Below are 13,357 nucleotides of genomic sequence, written 5' to 3' on the forward strand. Positions count from 1 at the left end.
TTAGAAAACTTAGAGGGTATAACGTCTAGTCAATTTATTTGATAGCCGAAAGCTCATGTTTTTAATCTTTTTAACCAAAGAACGTTTCTTAATCCAATATGTCTTATCCTTGTTACAGCTCTATTTTTACTAGTATATTTTAGCTTATTTTGTTTGGTAGCCTTTTCTAGTACTTGTGTGAGCCCAAGGTTAACGCACGCGTGCCGATTTATTGGGCCGAATTTTGTTTGGCCGATTTAGCATGAGTTGATTTACACATAACGATTTATCACATCAAGAAAGTGAATAAGTGGACGAAATCGACCCGATTGATAAAACTTGATCGCAATGGAACTGCTTGTATAAACCTTGCTAAATATGAAATCTGTCAAAGAGCAGCAGAATTTATAAATCGAGCAGATCTTGAGCCCGCGCTATATCAGTAAAAAAAAAAAAAAAGAAAGCTCAGGCCGACAATTTGCAGTGTGCATACGAATAAGCCAACTAATCGGATCGATTTACATTCCTTTGCTGAAACATTTTCCGTATCTCCAAGGATCTCCAAGTTAGTCAGGGTTCCCAGTGTTAACGACATATTTGCCTCCTTCTATTCCTGTGTGGCGGGCGATTAAAGTCACGATTCCGTTTTTCATTACGTATTAATCTGAATTTCTGCGAAAAGATTCCACTACTGAACTGTTGCGTGCCCCGAAACAGACTGTAGTAAAACATGTCATGCGGGATCCGTTTGCAGACACGTCATATCTCGAAAGAAATTTAATTAAAAGCTTGCAAAAAAGAACTTTTAGGCGCAAGGATTATAACGCTTTCGCGTTAAAATTAACGCCGCAAGCGAGACAGAAGAAATGCCAGAATGGATTCTATTACATTGGAATGCTCCGAGTTATTTGACGTCCCGTGGAGAAACCAGGCAAATTGCCTGGTATCTCCAAGGGGTGCCGACGTTTTATTTTCGTTGCTAAGAACCTCTGGCTCGTTATGGTACCTAACTAGAATACAGAACATAACAATTGCTGCGAATATTGATCCAGTAAGGTTACGATAAGAGAATCAGTCTTTACAGGTCAGTATAAAGAACAACTAATGTTATCTACACTATAAACGTAAACAGTACTATTTCCTAAGGTTTTGATATCCTAGCTTCAATTAACAATCGAAATTCTCAACCTGTTCTCAGGGAACGCATTCCCCAATCTTTGATTACTACTAGTAATATGAGTGCGTCAGCACCTTATATTGTAGAAATTTAGCTATGGTGGACCTTTTCTAGAGTCTTTTCAGAGGCCTCCTTACTACGTTTTATAACTGCAACAGTAATCAAAGGTTACACGAGTATTTTCGACTCCTCAAACTGTAAAAAAAAATTCGTCTATGGTGGACCTTTTCTTGCTCGTTTTAACTGGAGGTTTTTTTTTTTAATGTAACTTTATACTGCCAAAATTAAGATCCTTATGGAATATTTAAAGTTTCTTCTCCAAATTCTGCCGCAGTTAGCCCAGCTTTGTGCACAGAGCCGCCCGCTTACCAACAAAAAGCCTCCATTGTCAGCTTGCGCAGGCTACGTTTAGCCAAGTTTATCGTGATGCAATTCCCGTAGAAATATAAAACCAAAATTCACAGACAGAAAATGCAAACAAAACTTAATTAGAATCGACTGATTTTAATTTCTAGTTTTATATGGAGCAACAGTGTCTTGTGATCGAAAACTGTTTCTGAATCAGTCAGTTTCATCATCGTCGTAAATCGATCCTTTTTGTTGAGATTTTCCTCTAAGACTGTTCGAATTTGAGCGCTGCGCTCGTCGTCATCTCTTAATAATAAATGGCAAAAGAGAAAATCAAGATAAAAAAGGGAAATTAATCTTTATTTAAGGAAAAAGGACTTTTCTTTGCCATAAATTGGAGTTAAATTGAGTTCTCTCAGCCGCCCAGCAGTTGCTTTCGTTCTGGCTTGAATTCTCCGCTCTTGTCAGCATAGTTTCGAATTAATTCTTCAGGTTTATAACCGTGCGAAGCCATGTTTATAGTTGGCAGCAATGTAAAAGTAATCTGGTCCTTTAAAACTAAGCATTTTCATTGATTAAACAAACAAAACATCGACCCTCCTAGAAGGGTAGAAACAGCAAGCCGTCTTGGTTAACCAACTCCTAGGGTAACCCTACCACGCATGTAAAAGAAAACGGAAAAAAAAAAAACAATACAGGAGGCTATTCCCTTTATCTTTATGGAATATATAAAGTTTCTTCTCCAAATTCTGCCGCAGTTAGCCTAGCTTTGTTCAAAGAGCCGCCCGCTTATCAAGAAAAAGCTTCCATTGTCAGCTTGCGGAGGATACGTCAAGCCAAGCATATCACGATGCAATTTCCGTTGAAATATAAAACCAAAATGCACAGACAGAAAATGGAAACGAAACTTAATTCGAACAGAGCTATCTTAATTTCTAGTTTTATATGGAGCAACGGTGCCTTGTGATCGAAAACTGTTTTTGATTCAGTTTTCCATCATCGTCGTAAATCGATCCTTTTTAGTGGAGATTCTTCTCTAAGACTGATTGAATTCGAGCGCTTCGTTCGCAGTCATCTCTTAATAATAAATGTTAAAAAAGAAAATCAAGAACAAAAATAGAAATTAGCCTTTATTTAGGGAAAACGGACTTTTTTGTCATAAATTGGACTTAAATTGTAGTTAGTCCGGCCCCCCAACTGTTGCCTTCGTTCGGCTTGAATTCGCCTCGCGTGTCAGCATAGTTCCGACTTAATTCTTCACCTTTATAACCGTGCGAAGCAATGTTTATAGTTGACGGCAATGTAAAAGTAATCTGATTAACCAGAACTGAGCATTCACATGGCTTAAAAAAACGAAAAGTCGACCCTCCTTGAAAGGTAATCCTATCAAGCCGTCTGGGTTACCCTCCTCCTAGGATAACCCTACCTCGCATGTAAACGAAACCGAGAAAAAAAAATAAGAGAGGGTACCCCTTCTAGGAGAGTTAAAGACGCTACACCAGTGTTCAATCTTTTATCGAAGCAACACAAGCGTTCGGAAGGCATGGTTTAATTACACAACTTGACTGATTAAAACCTCTGTGGTGTGCTTACAAATTAAAATCTTTTTTTAAACTATAATTTACATTTTGATGTATGTAATTAATTTATTTTTTATTCCTTTTGTATAAATGTTGTGTGCAATGCTAACGCTCAGTACACTCGTTGGAACACATAACCGATTATCCTGGATATTGGGCCAGTAACTTATAGTGAGAAAATTCGTCTTAGGTCCTCTTCCGTTTGTCAAAGCGACCAATTTGTATTCGCAATAACAAGTGATACATTTATATATAAGCGTGCATATAAAACAACTTAAATAAATTTTAATCAGCAGCAAAGGTATATCGGTTTGGACTAACGATCGGTACCTGATATTGTAAGGTAATTCGAGAAAGTCTTGGATTCCGGATTCTATGCAGTGAATTCGGGATTCCACTGTCTGGATTCCGAGTCGAATAATGGCTAGATTCCAATTTTAGTTGTTGGTGTCACCCACTATCTTTACATCCTTTTTTTTTTTTTTTTTGCTTGGATAAACTTTTTCAATAGCGGATTTTGCTGTTAAACTGACGTCTTTCAATCGTTCGGTTCGTTTCGTGTACAATTTTTATCCAAAACCAAAAACGTGTACCCGAAAAGATGAGCGTTCTGTGAAGAACACTGATCCGACATCTGATTATTGAGGAAGACCTTTCTTGCTCCAATAATTACAGAATTAACAATAACAAGAAACCAAAATTTGCAGACAGCAGCTTTTGATGTTCACATGTAATTTACCTACACTTTATTTTTACTTTTTCCCTTAAAATAATTCTCTAATCATCACCTCTTGAGTAAAATTTCTAATTGAATGTCATATGCAAAACTGTCCACGGAAATGTACCAAGGAGTCAAGTCACAACTCCTCAGTTAAAAAAGAAAACTGAAATTATTTACCTTTTTACTTTGTATTGAAAACAAAACACAAACACAGAGGCAGAATTGACCTGAAGAAATACTAAAACCGCCAACCTCAAATTAGCCAGTGGCAAATTCAACTTTCATTTATGACAAAGAAAAGTCCGTTTTCCTTAAATAAAGATTAATTTCTGTTTCGTCTCTTGAATTTCTCTTCTGCCATTTATTTTAGAGATGACTTAGCACGCAGCGCTCGAATTCAATCAAACTTAGAGTAGAATCTCTTCAAAAAAGGAACGATTTACCACGATGGAAAACTAAATCAGAAACCGTTTTCGATCACAAGACAATGTTGTTCCATATAATACTAGAAATTAAGATAACTCTCTTCGAATTAAGTTTTGTTTGCATTTTCTATCTCTGCATTTTGGTTTTATATATTTTTTTTAAATTGCATCATGATAACCTTACTGGATAGACGTAGACTGCGCATGCCGACAATGGAAGCTTTTCCTCGGTAAGTAAGCACACGAATGCATAACAATGCTGTCAGAGTATTACAATGCGTATTCAGAAAATCACTCAGTCGTTAAATTAATAAGTGGCCCGCCAACTTTGAAATTTCATAAATTAGCTGCTTGACGATTTTTCAACGCGAGGAGTGACGATGAAGAAGGAAGACATAAGAGCGCTGGATCGGGAGCTCTTTTCAGAGCTCATCGAATCCCCGATCAATCCACATCTGTTTATATCGCTCGTCCCTATGTTGACTCCTGTGATCTCAAAATTCGTCTTCAAATAAACGGAGAGACTTCTGTTTATGAACAGAAGTCTCTCCGTTCATTTGAAGACGAATTTAATTTAATTAGTTTATTTTCATAAATGCCATAGTTTTTTTTTATGAGGAATTGATACTTGCTAACGTATTAGTAATAATGTGAATTAACAGGGGTTTTAAAACAGCTCGCGTATAGGTCCAAATCAAGGATTACTCCTTTAGATTTCCCAAGATTGCTTTAAGATGGATCATTGGAAAATATCAGTATTGGTGTTTCTCTTCTACCTGGAGAATTTTGTTTCTACCGTGAAAGGTAAGCTATAGTATTATAACCTAACTCATTTAATAAAATGGTCAGGAATATCTATTCATGTACATTCCCCTTTTATTGAAGACATCGAAGTGTTGGAAGCCAGTTGCGAAACTTTTTCAAAGCGTAATTCATATTTCGTTAGTTTCTTTTTATGGAACAGTTAGACATGGATTTCAATTATTCCTTTGTGGCTTCAGTTTCTGTTTTTGGTTGATAATTTGAGGACATATTAGAAATTGTACTAAGTAAATGGAAATAAAGGGCACGCCCCCTGCATGAAGATACGTACCAAATGTTCTTACATTGCTGCGAAAACGAAACAAAAAAATAAAAGGCAATGAAATTTAGTTCTTTGAATATCATTATGTCTTCTCCTAGAAGTACTCATGAAACAAAAAGTTTTCGTGCCATTTATAAAAGGGTACCGAACATTTCCGGGTTAAACAGCCTTAAACTGCCCAGGAGAATTCCAGCCTTTGTAAGATCAAACAACATTGATACCAAACTCCGTCATTTGTTTCGTGTAGTTTCAACTTTTCAAAGGTTACTAACCTCTTAGTTCAAGTAATACAACTAAAATTGAAGTTGCGTAGACAAGCATGTTTTTATAGTACTTGGCAACACAACAACTCTTGATGCCAGCATAAGTCAGCTATTGAAGTTGACAACGATGACACGTTTAAAACAGAGTTATTTAGAGGTCGACCAAACGTGCGTTTAAGGTCTTCATTTCAGCTTACCCTCTTGAAGCATTAATTAACTAACGTTATACACGTTTAGTTGTTTATCAGGTTTTCCTATTGTTCGAGGCCGAGTAGAACTCCTCCATGTTCCAGAATGGTCCGATTCCAACTGCAAAACAGTCGCTTTTCCGCCATACCGCTTCTATCCGGACAAACAGGTTCATGTTCAAGTCACCGTTAATCACTTGAAACTTAACGATTCCGTAACAGTCCACGATGCAGTGACTTCCTGGACTGAAAATATCAGTCCCAAAAATTTCACTGTTTGCGTTATGCAGACAGGCCGAAAGCAGGAGAATTTCAACCCATTTGCAACTGTCGACTGGATCGCGTACCAAGGAGCTCCACCAGAGGGCTTGACCGGAAAGATTCAGCTGCAAAAGTGGTGGTCTGGGACAAACTGTGCAGATGTAACTTTTCCCAAGGTAGGACTTAAGAAAACAACATTCAATAAAATGCCAAAACTGAACTCAAGGTAACTCTGATATACAATCAGCAATTATCTCAGCTGAATCATCCCATAGTTTCGTTCTGTGTAGAACAATTAAACATGTAGTTTGGAATTGAAATATATAATATAGATATATTCGTTGGATGTTCATTCTGCCAGGAATCTCAGGAAACAGTCCAAAACATTTAAATATACTTGCTAACCAACTGATTTTCGCCATTTTGAACTACCTCTTTTCTTGGAATTTTTTAGGACAAGTTTACTGAAGCGCCTGTGGTTCTTGTGACGACAGAACCAACAAGGTCAAGGCCTACAGCAGAGCCTAGATTTTGGCTCGAAGATACTACAAAGAAATCTTTTAAGGCATGCGTTAAAGAAAAGCAGAATTTTGATGGAAAGCAGAAGGTTGATACCTTGGTATGTTCTTAACTATAGGTGTTTTGTACAAAGCTACTACCATTAATGTTCAATCCCCTGGTTGGTTGAAGTTATTGTCGTTTTGAGCAAGGTGAAATCTGCACGAATGCTACAGCTTGCTATCAAGTTTTTAATAAAACAAGAAGCTCTAACAAATATATCTTTATTCTTGGTTTTCACATGACGTCATAAAAAACTAAAATTCATAACTAAACACAGTTTTGGGTTTTTATCCTCATCACATATGAGAAAATCTAAATTTCTATCGGCTTGCTTGTTTTCAGCAGGATAGCATTCTTTGTTTTGAAAATAGATCAGTTTAAATTTTAGATTTTTGTGCAGTGCGTGACAGAAGGATTGCTGCTCTTAACATGTCACGTACATGAAAACATCGATTCGCCTCGTGTTATTTTTAGGTCTGATCAGCTAACATTTAATAGAAGCGTTAATGTCAATGTGTGAAAGTTCAGCAGAGAGAAGAAACCCCAGATGTTCTTGCTCGTTTCCGGCCGCCATGTTGGTGCCCATCAGACGGGGCACCAACATGGCGTCCCATACTAAACTCTGTAATTTTCCGTGGTACATTTTCTCGAATAACTCGATTAGGAGACATCGCACAGCCCTGTGGCTTTCACACGTTGTTTATGTATCACTCTTCTACAATATATCAATTTCTTGACTTTATCTATTGAATGGCTGAGGATTTTATTTTTTCACTTGCGTGACGATGTGTGAGGTGAAAACCACTTATTTTACTGGAAATTTAGGTTCTTTCGTTTTGAAAAAGTTGTGATTAATTCAGCATTTTTCTTATGCGTTTTTGAGTACTTTGTGAAAGGAGTGATCATGACTTCGAGATTCAGGCCGAAAACCTAGTAGACACAGTTCGGTTTTCAAAAAGTGGCTTTTTTACCACGTTTTCTAGCCGAAGGAAAAAAGCATACTTAATTGATAAAACGCTTTTCCTGGCAAGACCTTCTCTAAATTAACTTGGCTTCCAAGTATGCCTGCGTCACTGACTAGATAATACATTCACTTTCAATAACACGTCTTGTAGGTTTGGCAGTGGCTTCTCACATTTATTGGTTGGTATTCAATGGTTCCATTACAGTAAAACTGTTTTTTCTCTTGACAGAAGTGGCGCTTGTTCGCCAAACCCCTCAAACCGTCTTTCAAGCACGGGGCGATCTTTTTTCCAGACATAAACCGGCCAACAGACGAAAACAACAACACTTACTGTGAGGTAAGGAAAACTTGACTAGATCTAGAAAGCAACGGTGTTTAGAGTTAGAACGAGTTTCAGCGACCAATTTCCCAAAGAACTTCTGTTGGGAAGTTTGCATGGAACCCTTTTGCAGAATAAGCGGGCTTACGATCTAATGTCAAACCATGCAAATATATGGGGGATTGTGTAAGACACTCTGCAAAATCGAGTGTCGTGGTATGACATTTACGAATGGAGTCCTTCATGACTCCTCAAAGAGAATTTAGATTCGTATTTCCTATGGCAAAGTACACACATTCACCGTAAGTTCCTACATAGAGTCCAGTTTCATACCTGGGAATGATGTACTCCTGTTACGTGCTGTTCACACTAGCCGCCGGCACATGGGATGCAGTGGAAGCTTAGCGTGCCATGGTATATTAAAGAGCACTTTCATGGAGCCTTGTTTAATGAGATCCGCTTTTCCTACGAAAACAACGAGAAGAACCACTTAAAGAGAATTTTGGAAAGAAAAATGAAAGGACAACACCATATGTAAGAGATCCGGGTGAGAATGAAAATAAGATAGAAAGACAATTAATTTTACACTCAGAGATAAAACTGCATAATAAGTCGTGGAATGTATAAATAAATAAACAAATAAATTAATTGATTATAAATAAATAGTAGTATTAATGTTTCTTTTGATTTGCAGTTTGTTTCATTTACAAGAGCTTATAAGTCAACGCCAACGATTTTTATATCCGCTATTCACGGCATGACGGCAAGTGGAAACTCGGCTCCTGAGCACAACGGCATCACAGCCTTGATAGAGGTAAAGCTTTTTTTATATAGAAGCTTCTGTTTATTAAGATATAACAAAACTCTAACTATACCAATAATGGAAAATAACCTTTCTAAGGAATCAAAGAGAAACTTTGGGATATATTTTTCAACTTGCATTTATTGAGGGTTTTTTCCTTTTCTTTATTAGAAATATTGTCTTTTTCAAAATCTCTGTTCTCTTGTTAGTCTAGCAACGCAATTTCAGCGACAAAACCTCTGAGTTTGAAAAGGCTGAAACAATTCAACAACGTAAGGTTGCATGAATCATCCTTTCTAATAAAAACTACGGGATTATAGGTTTTGAATTTCATATTTCAGCCTAGCATCCGTTAGCAGTGAAATATATGAAGTATTTAAATATTTGGGAAACACTCTTAACCTCTAACTAATTAAGTAGCAAGTGAGCATTAATTAAGGTTTACCTCTGCAGAACACGAATTCCTTAGGATTCAGAGTCTGTGTCAAGGCATTGTACCAGACCAAATATGATTCGCTGTCAGTGAGTTATGTTGTGCTTACAGGTCAGTTAATACTTAGCCCTTGCCTGGTAATTTCAACTTAATGAGGCGAATAAAGCATCGTAACATCAAAATATAATACTGTAAGATCATACGCAGTACGTCGGATGAGAAGTGAAATCTGTGAGATCAGGATCGCTCAGCAGAAACTCTCAAGCAAACAAAAGGCACAGCATGGCTCTTCGGTTTTCAATAAAGTTTCATCTTTGGGCCAATCGATGATTTTATTCATTTATAACCTTTGATATCGAGATGTCATCAACCTTATTAAGCACAACAACGGTTATTGTTGATCATCTTACTCGAAATGATAACTGTTGAAACATTTCGATCGCCAAGGCGTCAACAGTCAGAAAACACACCGAAACGAACCCAGCACTCGGTAAGCGTAACTTTTATTCAAAGGCAAAGAGAGAGAGAGAGAGAGAGAGAGAGAGAGAGAGAGAGAGAGAGAGAGAGAGAGAGAGAGAGAGCCAGAGGCACGGGCACTTTTGTAACGAAAAAAGGGCACTTTTGTAACGCGATAGGGAACTTTAGTCACGAAGCTAGGGAACTTTTGTAACCCAGGGCACTTTTGTAACGTCACTGGGGCACTTTTGTAACGTTCGATAGGGCACTTTTGTAACAATAGGGCACTTTTCTAACAAACTGGCACTTTTGTAACTGGCACTTTTGTATCAAGTTGTACAAAATCCAACTGTTGTTGTTCCCACTAGAAAACAGGTTATGCACATGATTAAACGCAATAACCTAAAGTACCGTATTTATTCGAATAAACGCACGGGGTCTTTAATAAATATTTGGCACTTAAAGGGGAAGTACCACAAAAATTTGCTGTCATTTCAAAACCCAAAAATGTTTTGTCTGTCAGCAGAAACAACGAAATAATTGTCAAGTTTGTTAAAAATTATCACCCCAGTGCAATAAAACTGTCGATTAGTGCCTCTGGCCAGTGACAGGGTTGGCCAGTTTGGATTGAAACTTGAAAAATATTAGGCTAATGTTTTTCAAGTTCTCGCTTTTTTGTTTCCAAAATGCGCTAGAACAGATCACAAGTTTTCTTTCAAGAATTGAGTTGATTTCGTTCCTCTCGTCATTCTAGAATTATTTGGCAGCTGATTAAAGGTCCTATTTCATCATTTTTAACAAAAGATATCAAAAAACCCATGATACTTCCCCTTTAAGATGCGGCGTTTATTTGATGGCAGCGTTTATCGCAAACCTTGTAACAACAATTGTGAATTTATTGTCATTTAAACGTCTGTCGAGCTTATTGAATAACTTCCTACGCGCAAACACTGAGAACAACGTATTTGGAAAAGTCACTGGCGAAAGAAAGAGAGAAATCAGACTAGCTGTACCGGCAAGATTCTCGGCTGTTACCACGGAATTGCGCATCGCAGAAGTTTTAGAGAGACTGAGCTAAGCAGCCAAGCTACGAAGTATAGCCACTTTGAACTGAATAACATTACAATCGAGAAAAATAAATTTCCACGACTGGTTTAGATTGAATGTTGTCTTTTGTTTTTAAAGATCGGTACTTGAATTGCTTATATTGGTGATATATAGATGCTTCGAATAAACGCCGCAATGTCGAGAAAGATCGCGGCGTTTATTTGATTTTTGCTTGTCCCTGCGGCGTTTATTCGAGGGCAGCGTTTGTTCGAGGGAGGCGTTTATTGGAATAGTTACGGTACACTTATTTCACTTTATGATCGAGAGGCTGAAGCACACATTTCAACTTTTTGTCTATTTTAAGTATTGCTTGGGTTACTTCACTATTTTGAAAAGAACAAGATGCAATTTAGTTACTTTTGTTAACTTAACTGGAACTAACATATTCCTTTATTTCATAGGAAATCAATTGCAACAGAGTTAATAGCTTATTGATGCTGACGGGATATGATAAACATGCGGGGGCGTTTGATGGCCCATATCATGTGCTATGTTTATAAAGAAAATGACTTCCTGAAAATTTTTAAAGTCGAGCACATTGGCTATAATTAACGAGCTTGCCGAATACAAGTTACAGGTGAAATCTACAATCTAGCTTTGTAGTAATAAATGAAATTGAGTTTTCTTAATTCAAATTGTTGGCAAAGCATACCGTGAAAAAAGTAGCAACGAACGCAACAAACAAGAACTATCATACATTTTCAGGTATTCCCTAAATCCGCGGCTACAACATTTTTTTCTTCTTCTTTTTTTCCTTGTAATGGTAATATGATTTTTGGAAATATTGTGCCACTAGTGCGTGGAAAGAATGGTTCGTACAACAACCCTAACAGAGCTGAAGAAACAGCTTAACAATTAACCTAAATGTCGAGTGTCTTTACATCATCCGAGTGCAATTTCCGCTACAAGAATATTCCAAACGTTGCGTTAACCACGCAAACAAAAGAACAAATCGTGCGGCTGCGGCTTTCTGGGTATTTTTCGACAACTGCAACGTTTTGCTAAAACAATGAACAATCTCGCATGGACTTGAATTCAAGTGTCTTAATCATGGGCAATAGAGCGGTTTTCATGTCAACATCAACAGTTATTGTTGCTCCTTTGGGTTGTTGAGGTCTGAAATTGAACAGAAACACCGCGCGCTAATTTATTTTTTTACTGGCAAGAGTACCAAACTTTGTGCTCAAAAGTATTGAAAACCACTCCATTACCTAATGTCTTTATCATGCTTAACATTAACTCAACCGAACGAGAACCAGATAAACTTATTGCAAATACTTGCCATAGAAGAATTTTACAACAATCCGAGGTACAGCCAGTCCGCTAGAGGTGTAATCCTCGGAAAATCCTGAATGCTTCGTTAACTGGGCCTATTTAGACTGTGATTGGCAACTTTTTGCAACTTTTCGGGGAATGTGAGAAACTTTGTAGCAAACTTTGCTACAAACAACTTGCTACAAACTTTGTAGCAAAGTATTGAAAACCACTCCATTACGTAATGTCTTTATCATGCTTAACATTGACTCAACCGAACCCGAACCGAACCCTTTTTCCCTATGAAATGACCTTGAAGATATCTTTGAAAGCTGCTTTCCTCTCAGTAATAAGAGAATTGAACGGTTTGTTTAAACAGTGTTTCGAGTTTCGGTCAACCCTCTGCCAATACATCCACCGAGAGGCTCTCGGTAAAAGTGGATATATAGCTGATGTGCAACCAGGTTCTTCATTAACAGCAAAGAAAAGTGTCTTCGTTTATTTTTCTTTTTAAGAATACATAAGTTAAAAGGTTACTAAAAGTGATTCAAATTAATTTGCGTAATGTGATGTACAAGTGCGAGCGTGCGTTCGAGCTGAACGACCGCGTATTTTGAGATGCTCCAAAAATTCAAAAACAACGTACCGGGAAAGATAAAATGAAGTCGCCTAAAACTAACAGTGCTAAAACCATGAGAAAAGAGAATAGTTTCCTGGTATGGCCCTTAATAAATAATACGTATAAATTATGGCGTAAATTAAACTGCATAAGTTACATCTCAGACGGCCTCTTGTGTGTGTTCCTTTAAAATGAATGAAACACACCCTTTGTTCAAAGTTTCACGCCGATGTTGACTGTTTGGATGTGTTCACACTTGTAAATTTCAATTTTATGATCTTGGGTCGCTTTGTTCGAGGCTTCGCCGCCAATAGATTGCGCAAGCAAATAACTCATCTGATGCCCATTCTGGAGTTCAGTTGAGAAGAAAAAAGGGGTGGGGTCGTTTGCATTTCGTCAGCCACCGCCTCCTTGTTTTAACCAAAGCCTAACTGGAAATTCGTCAGTAGACAACTAGATGTATTGAAATTCTGAAAATTCTTCTCAAAAAGAAAAAATTGAATAAAAACAAAGATATAATGGCAACTGCAGTAATAGAAAAACGCGAGATATACGCAAAAGGCAATTATAAGTAGTTTAGAACAACAAAGATTTACAGGGCTGGTGCACCGTGCGTTAGTTATCGCAGTGCCTTCTGATTTCCATCATTGTCTTTAATTAATCAATTGAGTCCATAGTATCACTGCTACTTAATATTTTCTTAATTGAATTTGAACCTCACTGAGGTTTGCCCTGGAGCCTTTAGGGTGTTTTCTTGACACCGACATTGTGGTCAATCTATAATATAAAGACTCTCACTATTAATTAAAACGTTCC

At 37.4% G+C, this 13,357-nt stretch overlaps 1 protein-coding gene across 1 annotated transcript in view; it reads left to right on the top strand.

Moving 5' to 3' along the window:
* Positions 1-4,926: 4,926 nt before the first annotated feature.
* The window catches only part of LOC146485614 (uncharacterized), a 15,678-nt gene continuing 7,247 nt past the window's right edge, over positions 4,927-13,357 (top strand). Inside the window, exons 1-6 of the mRNA XM_085103457.1 lie at positions 4,927-5,034; positions 5,826-6,202; positions 6,481-6,645; positions 7,781-7,888; positions 8,565-8,684; positions 9,126-9,216. Of these exons, the coding sequence (XP_084959583.1) occupies positions 4,965-5,034; positions 5,826-6,202; positions 6,481-6,645; positions 7,781-7,888; positions 8,565-8,684; positions 9,126-9,216 (931 nt within the window). The 5' untranslated portion in view covers positions 4,927-4,964. The remainder of the gene's footprint in view (positions 5,035-5,825; positions 6,203-6,480; positions 6,646-7,780; positions 7,889-8,564; positions 8,685-9,125; positions 9,217-13,357) is intronic.

Source organism: Pavona decussata, unplaced genomic scaffold (assembly GCF_977016875.1).
Source record: "Pavona decussata unplaced genomic scaffold, jaPavDecu1.1 SCAFFOLD_26, whole genome shotgun sequence".
NCBI classification, from domain to species: Eukaryota; Metazoa; Cnidaria; class Anthozoa; order Scleractinia; family Agariciidae; genus Pavona; species Pavona decussata.